The sequence below is a fragment of the Nicotiana tomentosiformis genome, chromosome 4, assembly GCF_000390325.3.
Source record: "Nicotiana tomentosiformis chromosome 4, ASM39032v3, whole genome shotgun sequence".
NCBI lineage: Eukaryota > Viridiplantae > Streptophyta > Magnoliopsida > Solanales > Solanaceae > Nicotiana > Nicotiana tomentosiformis.
This window is the reverse complement of record NC_090815.1, coordinates 30,848,207-30,858,314: the sequence shown is the minus strand read 5'-3', so window position 1 is coordinate 30,858,314 and position 10,108 is coordinate 30,848,207. Positions and strand designations below refer to the sequence as shown.

General features: G+C 42.7%; 1 protein-coding gene across 1 annotated transcript; it reads left to right on the top strand.

Annotated features, from left to right (window-relative positions):
- The first annotated feature begins 3,145 nt into the window (after positions 1-3,145).
- LOC138909450 (uncharacterized) lies at positions 3,146-4,212 on the top strand. The gene is made up of 2 exons (XM_070200649.1): positions 3,146-3,446; positions 3,914-4,212. The coding sequence occupies exons 1-2, from the start codon at positions 3,146-3,148 to the stop codon at positions 4,210-4,212; spliced, it is 600 nt and encodes a 199-aa protein (XP_070056750.1).
- The last annotated feature ends 5,896 nt before the right edge of the window (positions 4,213-10,108 follow it).

The window sequence follows — 10,108 nt, the reverse complement described above, 5'->3', positions numbered from 1 at the left end:
AGGTTTAAAGAATTCCTAAGTTTGACCGTAGGTTGACTTTGTTGACACCGGGTTTGGATTCCAGTTCTAGAAATTGGTATAGGTTCATTTCAATAATTATGTCTTGTCTGCAAAATTTGGTACAAAATGGAGTTGATTTGACGTGATTCAGACGTCCGGTAATAAAATTGAAAGTTCTTAAGTTTCTTTAAAAATTTCATTCATTTTTGGCGTCTGATTCTTGGTTCTAGGTGTTATTTTGATGTTTTGATCACGCGAGAAAGTTCGTATGATATTATTACACTTGTGTGCATGTTTGGTTTGGAGCCCGAGGGGCTCGGGTGAGTTTCGGATAGGCTACAAACCATTTGAACTTAGAAGAATTTGTTGGTTTTGGGCTACTGCTGATATCTGGTATGTTCTTCTTCGCGATTGCGAAGATACTCCTGCGATCACGAAGAGTATTATGGGCATGGGAGGTTTTTCTCTATGCGAACGCGAGGTTGTGTACGTGAACGCGAAGCTATGGTGGGATAACCCTTCGTGAACGCGACCAGCACTACGCGAACGCGAAGAGTAAGGGGCCTTAGAGGGGGATCATGGGTTTGCTCTACTGATTAGTGGGGATTTTGACTACTTATTAGCACCTTTTTACTTTCGATTTAGTCCGAAAGCGTTTACTTGTATTCTCGAAAACTGATGAAATATGCTTAATTGCAGGAGTAATTAGAAAATGAGCTACTAAGATGAAATCTAACTCAAGAAAGAGTGATCTGAACTCAAGGACAAAATCAGGCACAAAAGCTCAAAGTGTGGACCGCAGATTTTCACTTGCGGCCGCAAATTGCGAAGGAAAGTTTAATAGATTACAAATGCAAAGTGCGGTCCGCACATGAAATTTGTGGCCACAGAAGTTAAGCAAGATCGGAAGTTCAAAGAGTTCTCATTCCAAGCTCAAAGGAAGTGCGGACCGCACAATTATTGTGCGGCCGCAAAAGTTAGCTACATGGTCACACTCAGAAATATGTGGTCTGCATAAGAGCCCTGTGCGGATGCACTCAGAAATGTGCGGTCCGCAGAAGAACGCTGTGCGGCCGCACCCAGAAAAGTGCGGATTGCAGAATATTAGAGATGCAACCGCGGTTCAGAATTGTGCGGCCGCAGAACCTCTGAGAAGGGCAATTTTGTCTGAAAATTTCAGCACTGTATAAATAGAATAATTTCACCTTTTTAGGTTAACTTATGTACCTTTTGACATCAGCAGTCGTTTACTTTGCTTATTTTGGTTATTTTTGCCATTTTGATCTTTTTGAATATTAGTTTTATCATTTCAATCTTTAATATGGGTTTAATTATTACTTCTTCTTCATCATCTCCTAATTTAAGCATGAGTAGCTAGATTTTCACTAGGGTTGTGACCCAACCCTATGGTGTAAACTTGATGGGTGTTTGATTTATTGCTTGTTTATGGTTGGGTGTTGATTATCTAGCCTTGTTCTTGCTTTTATTTGAAGATTTAATGGTTGAAAATATTATCTCATGCCTAATTGACTTGGTCTCTACTTGAGAAAGAGAGACTTAGTCTAGGAAAACTTGGCTAGCAAGAAATTGGGTCAATCGAGAGATTGATAAACCCAATTAAAGGGTTGAATCTAGAGATAGTACAACCTGACTTGAGCTTATTATCAACTACTTTGTTCAATACCCATTTGGACTTGAGAAAGCCAAATTGGGCAAAATCACTCTCTAACCAAGAGGTATTGAGTGGGTACTTGAGTATTGATAGCTATAATACACCCCGACTAAGAAAATAAGCTTTAAGGCTTACAACCCATTAAGCGAACACCTAGGTGAAGGACATAGCCCTAGGCCTTTTTACCATTTGAAAAACAAACAACTATAATTTGCTAGTTTTAATTCTTAGTGTAAAATAGATTTAAGAACAAACCAACTTTTGCGGAAGTGTAATCCGAGATAATTCAAGCTCATTCACTCGAATATATACTCCTAAGCCCTATTCATAGCTCCTGTGAAAAATCGACCCTGACTCCTTGTTGGTTTCTATTATTTCTATGACCATTTCACAAACCCAATTAGAGGTGTGGCTTGGACGAGATCAATTTTTGGCACCGTTGCCGGAGAGCTAAAAAAAGGTGTTAGCTATATAATTAGGTGTGTCTTTGAAATATCTTATTTTCCTTCCTTGCTACTAACGTGTGAGTATTGTAGGTGCATTGATGGCAAACAACGAGTTTGGAAACATAGTCGTGGGGAATGTGGATGTTGATGATGATGCAATGGATGAGGTCCCTCTTGAACCTTAAACAAATAGACGAGGCCGACCGTCTCAAGACAATGTGCCCGTTCCACCCCCACCTCCACCACAAGAAGCTCCACACCGGGTGTTTCCGAATGAAGGGTATGTAAGTGCTATAGTCCCACCCCGTATTAGGGCGGGCAACTTTCAAATAACCAATGTGATGTTCACTTTGCTCGAGCAACGAGGGTTCTTCACCGGTGCACCGGGTCAAAATGCATATAAACATTTGAAGGGGTTCGTTGATACGTGTTGGGAAGAAAACAAACAAATGTCTCCGAGGATGCTTTGAGGCTAAGGCTTTTTACCTTCTCTCTAAGGGAGAAAGCTTTAGATTGGTTGGAACATTTGTCAAATCATTCCATTCATACGCGGGATGAACTTGCGGAGAAATTTATTTCAAAGTACTTCTCTCCCGGGTACATGGCTATTCTTCGGGATGAAATTCTAGCATTCATGCAAGAGCCTAATGAACCACTACACGAGCTATGGGAAAGATATAGGACAATGGTGAAAGAGTGCCCCAATAATGATATGACGAAAAACATGATTCAACAAACTTTCTATCGGGGGATCAATGCCACCAACCAATGTGTAGTGAATAAACTTGCCAGTGGGAACTTCATGACTACGCCTTATGAGGAGGCATTTGAGGTTTTAGATGAAATGGCGGATACTTCATCGGCGTGGCAATCTAGAGCCAATGTCCCACAAGGTGATCCAAATATGATCCTTCTTCACAAAGAGTTACATGACCATGGGCAAGCCATAGCCGAGTTGACAACCACCACGAACCAATTGGCGAAGGCTCAACTTCAAAAAGTGTAAAACCCGAGGCAAGTCAATGCCATGGAGGGAGTCAATATGATGGTAAACAAGAGGAGAACAATAAGCCCACAAGTGCAACAAAGAGTGGACAATTTCGTCCAAAATGATAGTGGGTTGATCAAGGAGATTCTTACAACGATCAAGATGAAGAGGTCCAATATGGGAACAACATTCAAGGGAAAAGGAACAAATACCAAGGCCCTAGTCAACAACAATGGAGACCTTCAAATAATCAAGGCAATTGGAATTCTAGCAACCAAGGTAATTGGAATGGTGGCAACAATCAAGGCAATTGGAATGGAAGCAATAACCAAGGCGATTGGCAAATCCAAGGAAATCGAGGGTCGAGTTTCCAAAGGCCCCCGATGTTCCAACAACTAAGCAACCTACATCCCTATCATTCTCATGGTCCTAGTTCCTCCAACAATGAAATGGGTCATATTGAGAACATTTTCAAGCAAATGATGGAGAAGAATGCCGATTCTGATGCCCAACTTCCTTCACACAATACATCAATCCGTAACTTAGAAGTGCAAATGGGTCAAATCTCTCAAGATTTAAATTCTCGTCCTAAAAGGGCACTACCAAGTGATACAGTAGTGAACCCAAAGGGTGGGAACACTACGGGGCATGCCATGGCCGTTACTACAAGAAGTGGAAAAGGTGGGAATGCACCTACCTCAAGCCAAAGGCAACTTGTGGATGATGAGCAAGTGGTAGAAGAAGAGGAGATCCCGAACAATGTGGTGCAAGTAAATGATGAAGTGTAGATTAATATTGATGACACAGTGGAAGAGACTCAAGAGGATGTGAACCCATCTAAGGATCATATAATTGATATACCGGAAATGGTAGTGCAAATATCTAAGGCACCATTGCCTAAGCCACCCCCTCCCTATCCTCAAAGGCTTGCCAAGAAAAATGGCGAGAATCAATTCAAGAAGTTCATTGATATGATGAAGAATCTCTCTATAAATGTGCCATTAGTTGAAGCTTTGGAGAAAATGCCCGGATATGCTAAGTTTATGAAAGACTTAGTGACGAAGAAGAGATCGATTAATTTTGAAACTATCAAAGTCACTCACTAAGTGAGTGCAATTGTGCATTAGATGGCTCTAAAGTTGGAAGATCCCGGTGCTTTCACAATTTCGTGTACCATTGGAAGTGCTGAATTTACAATAGCTCTCTGTGACCTTGGGGCGAGTCTCGACTTGATGCCCTATTCGGTTTTCAAAACATTGGGAATTAGGAAACTAAGACCCACATCTATGAGATTACAAATGGCCGACTGTACAATGAAGAGACCGTTGGGGGTGATTGAGGATGTATTGGTTTGGGTTGACAAGTTCATTCTCCCAACGGATTTTGTGATTCTTAATTGTGAAGTGGACTATGAGGTGCCGATTATTCTTGGTAGACCTTTCCTTGCTACGGGAAAGGCTCTTATTGATGTGGAAGCCAGTGAACTCACTTTCTGGGTGGGTGATGAAAAGGCGGTGTTCCACGTGTGCAAATCTATGAGACAACCGAGTAGCAATGAAGTGTGTTCGTTCGTGGACTTGGTGACCGATGTGATTATTGATGATACAAGTGCCACGATTAATGTAGGTGATATGTTGGAAGCCGTATTGCTAAATTTTGATGATGAGGAAATGGATGGCTTCATGGAATGTGTAAATTCTTGGCAAGGGATGGGGTCATACAATTATGCACCTCGGAAACTTTCCTTGGATCTCGAAAATAGAAAAACTCCTCCTACAAAGCCTTCAATTGAAGAGCCTCCTATCTTGGAGTTGAATCCATTGCCTCCACAATTCAAGTATGAATTCCTTGGCCCTTGTTCTACTTTATCGGTTATTCTTTCCTCTTGTTTGACTAACGTGCAGGTTGACTCTACATTGGCGGTGCTCTACAAGAGGAAAAAAGCTATTGGGTGGACTTTGGCGGATATTCGGGGAATAAGCCCCGCATTTTTTATGCACAAGATTAATTTGGAGGAAGATGCCAAACCCTCTATTGAACATCAAAGGAGACTCAATGAAGCAATGCAAGAGGTGGTCAAAAAGGAGATCATAAAGTGGTTGGATGTCGGCTGACGGTTCGTGGACTTCTCCGATGCAATGCATTCCGAAGAAGGGGGCATAAATGTGGTCACTAATGATACGAACGAGTTGATTCCAATAAGAACAGTGACTGGGTGGAGAGTGTGTATGGACTATCGGAAGCTAAACAAAGTCACAAGGAAAGACCATTTCCCATTACCCTTTCTTGACCAAATGCTTGATAGATTGGCGGGCCAGGCGTTCTATTTCTTTTGGTACTCCGCGGGCTATCATAAGCGATGGGGGGTCACATTTTTATAACAAAGCTTTTGACACCTTACTTAGCATGTATGGTGTCACTCATAAAGTTACGACTCCCTATCATCCTCAAGCAAGCGGTCAAGTGGAAGTCGCCAATCGAGCAATAAAGAGTATTTTCTCCATACCGGTTGGTATTTGGAAAAGCTTGTCATCTTCCGGTGAAACTTGAGCACAAGGCCATGTGGGCTTTAAAGAAATTAAATCTTGATTGGGTTCCATCTTCCACCTTGCGGGTTGCACATTTGAATGAATTAGATGAATTCCGGTGCCATACATATGCAAGTTCGTCTTTGTAGAAAGAAAGAATGAAGTACCTTCATGAAAAATACATCCGAAATAGGAAATTCTAGGTGGATGATCTTGTTTTGTTGTTCAACTCACGATTTAAGATGTTTCCCGAAAAGTTGAAATCCAAATGGAGTGGTCCCTTTGAAATTGTGGGTGTGACACCTTTTGGTGCATTGGACTTAAAGAACAAAAATGATGAGGTATTTCGAGTCAATGGTCACCGGGTGAAACATTATTTGGGTCAAGATGATGATGGCCACATGGTGGGAGTGATTCATTTGAAGTGATGGTAATCTGCGTCGTGCCGCGACGTTAAATCAGGCGCTTCTTGGGAGGCAACCCATGTTTCTTTTTCTTATTCTTTTTCTTATTCTTTAGATAGGTCTTCTTTTGTGCTACTTGATTTTGAAGTGTGTTGCAGGAATGATTGTGCTTTACAGGGACTGTGCTCAGAAAAATTGACTAAGCATGGAAAAAGTGCGGACCGCACATGTATTGTGCGGACCACACAATTTTGAACGCGATAGCAAAAAAGGATCTGCAGCCGCACAAGTCTTGTGCGGACCGCACAACTTGAGATGAAAAAATGCACACTCTCTAAAGTTTGTTTGTCACAGAAATGGATATTGTGCGGCCGCACAAGGAAACCTGTGGTCCGCACCAGAATCTGCGGTCGCACAAGGAATTCTGTGGACCGTAGATCAACAAAGTGTAAATGCACATCAGGTAAAAGAGTGCGGACCGCAGAAGGAATTATGCGGCCTCACTCGTCTCTTGAACTTTTTGCCAACCCATTAAGTATATATAGTTGCCTTCACTTTAGTGTTACAACTTCACACTCTCGGAGAATTAAAACAAAGGCACAAATATTGCACTCAACTGAAGCACTCATTCACCTCCTAAATCATCATCTTTGATTACTCCTTAACACCACTTCATCACTGGTATGTTCAAATCATCCTTAGCATTTTTCAATTTTCTTAATTTAGTTGATAATTTGTTTAGTTATTTCCAATTGTCAAATTCATAATCATGTGGACTGTAATTTGTGTTGGTTAAACTCCTAGTAGCTATATGGGGGATGGGTATTTGGTTGATATAGTTTAATTGCTACTACCATGTCCAAATTGTGTGTAGGAGTATAAACCCTAGAATCTGCCCGATAAATCTTTGAATTATGCGGTGCGCAGATCAGTAGGCCAGGCCATTTGGTGTAGAATGATTGTGCAGACCGCACTTGAAATTGTGCGGTCCGCAGAAATTCAACCGCGGCCGTAGAAAAGTGTGTGGCCGCAGATCAAGAAATTCTCTGTCTTTAGAGAGTTGCCATTTTTGAAGTTTCAATGTCTGGCCGCACCCAAAATTGTGCGGAACGCACTTCAGATGTGCGGCCGCACTTAGAATTGTACGGATCGCATAATCATCATTGCGGTTGCACTTTCAAATTGTGCGGTCCGCACAACCCCATCTGCGGCCGCACTCAAAAATGTGCGGTCCACACTTCCCCAACCTGCAACATGTTTTGTTCTGCAAATTTTGTACTTACCTGCACTTAACTAGAACTGACTCTTACTGCTATTTTGTGCAGAATATGGTTGGATCACGTGGTTGTGGTGATACATCAAAGGGGAGGGGTGAAACTTCCAGAGGCAGAGGCAAAAGCACCTTACCCCTCACCCTCCAAAAAGTGATCACTAAGAAGGCAACAACAAGCCGAGGTAGACAGTTGGAGCCCTCCGAATCAAGTTCATATGCCCCATCTAGGGAAGCATCAGAGGGCAACTCAGTGCAAAGGCAGCATGCTGTGCAATCACAGCCACAGTTACCCCATGACAAATACCGATTGAGAAATGAGTCTACCTCTTCTGAGAGTACTTCTGAGGGGTCGTAAGGGAACAGTCAGGCTTCAGAGCCTTTATCTACGCATGCTCCCGACACACCAGGTACTACAGTGGAGGTGGATAAGATCCCGGATGATGGTTGGGGAGGGGGGGGGTGATACCAGAGAGTTGCAGGCCTGGAGAGGTCAAAGAAGAAAGAAGTTTGGGAAGATAGGTTTGTGAGCCTCACTGCATTCAACAGGTTCCGAAAGTGATGGCCGCAGAGATCGCTCACTCTTGAGTGGCAGTTTGTGTTGAATGATCTGGATAGATACAACCCAAATGTGTTAAGACAATTTTGGGAAAGAAAACGGTGGACACGGTTCACTCAAAGTGTATTGGATGCCAAAGAGCACTTGGTTCGGGAATTTTATGCCAATGTGGCACACATCAAGAAGGGGACCAAAGTGACGAAAGTGAGGAACTTGAAAGTGAGGTTTAACCAAACCACCCTGAACACATACCTAAGGTTGGAGGATGTGGAGCCAGTGCAATACTTGGAAAAGTTGGATATGGGCGATGCAGCTCGCCCATGGCTAGCTGAGCTTCTGGCAGCTCCAGGACCACCACCATAATGGATCACAGCAGGGATTCCAATTCAGCAGAACACCCTGAATGAGGCAAAGGGATGGTAGACGTTTGTGTGTAGCAAAATAGAACCATGCCGGAATGAAACAAATCTACCAATCCCACGAGCAGTGCTAGTCGCCTCGATCATGGTCGGGTACCCAATCAATGTGGGTGTCGTGATGTCGGTCAACATGTCCTTAGTTCCCAGGAAAGGTGACACCTCCTACCTGTATCCCAACACTATCACTGAGTACCTCAGATATGCGGGGGTGGAACAAAGGGATTTTGACACCAAGGTGAGGGCGAAGAAGCCTTTCTCGTGGTATTCGTTGATGGATGGTAGAAACCCAAAGTAGAAGGGTCAGCCCTTTACTACTGCAGGCCAGTCTGATGAGCCTGTCGGGGTAGTTGCTAGGACAGTTGACGTTTCATCTACTTTAGCAGATCCTTCTGATAGTGCAGCAGCTATGCCTCCACCTCTTTCTTCAGGTCCTTCAGCATCAGTGCCTTCCATATCGGTTTTGAAGCTGGTGCCCATGCCCACTCATCCACTATCTGCGTTGCGGGTCTCCCAAACACTGGCGAGCATCAACAACTGGATGCAGAAAGCCACAACAAAGCTGACTGACATAATTAGTGTTCTTGCAGTACAGTCATCCATCCCGGCACCCTAGATTCCTTTAACAGTGGAGGACACATTGAAGAAGATCTTGGAGAACCAGACCACCATCATAAACACCCTGGTAGCACATGGCAAAGTGATTGAGGAGCTCGAGAAGTAGGTAAAGAAAATGAAGAAATCCCAGGCGTCCAAGAAATCAGTTGACAGACTGATGATAGAGGTGACTAAGATAGCAGCAGGTGGTGACCTTCCATTTGATATGCTGATGGAGACAGACCCAGCAACACCAGTAGATCCAATTGCACCATTAGCACCAGCTGGCCAGTCTGAGGAGCCAGACATGGCTGCTGACACTGCTGAGGCGGTGCACCAGATGTTCACCAACCCAGTTACTCCTAGAGCTGGGGATAATGAGATCCAGTTAGAGGAGACTGAGGGCGGTGATGCTGCTATGTATACAGAGATGTCCAAGGCCACATAGGGAGTCCTCTTTACTCTTACCTTTCCTTATTCTTATTTTGTTAAGCATTGGGGACAATGCTTATTTTTATTCAGGGGGTGGAGTTTATTTGATATTTGGATATTTGACATTTGGTTTGTAATAACTGATAACATTTTCCTCTTTCCTTTTATTTATGTATATATTCTTCCCTCTTTCTCTATTGATGCATATATTCTATCTTTTCCCCTCTCATTATGTACATTCATTTATGTCTTTAGTAGCTTTCTTTGTAGCTTCTTTATTTTGTTTTCTTATTAGTCTATGTTTAATTTTGTAGCTCTTTTTTATGTTTTTAGTAGTCAATAAGCCTTTGGTTTTTTTAATGCCATGGTTCTTTCCAAATGTAGTTTTTGTGTGAACCGGGTGATTCTTCCCAACGATGGATGGCGTGACAACTTTCTTAAGGGATTGAGTCTATTTTTGATGTTTAGGTAAGAATAGTAGTAGTAATGAATAAAAGAGTCAAACATGCTTCACTTGGTACCAGCACACTTAACTACGTGCTTATGGTTAAAAATAAGTTTTTCAGGAAAGAAGTAGCTCTAATTAGCGACCTTGTGACTCTTGCGTTGACTTAGGCAATCATCGAGTGGTTTAGTCGAGCCATAGTGATTTTCAATCTTGAATATGGTCATTGTGGGCCCTCGACTCTATCCTTTTTAGCATTCTAGCTACGTGAGAGGTGAGATGATTTTGTTGCAAGTACAAGTACCCATGCAAATAGTCTAGAACTTGCCCCGTATATGTTTCTAGGCGAAA

Excerpts from the sequence above, each read along its gene's own strand:
- LOC138909450 (XM_070200649.1), top strand. The coding sequence starts at position 3,146 with ATGGAGGGAGTCAATATGATGGTAAACAAGAGGAGAACAATAAGCCCA. Across the intron at positions 3,447-3,913 it reads AGCAATAACCAAGGCGATTG|TGGAAGAGACTCAAGAGGAT; the intron begins GCAAATCCAAGG and ends TTGATGACACAG.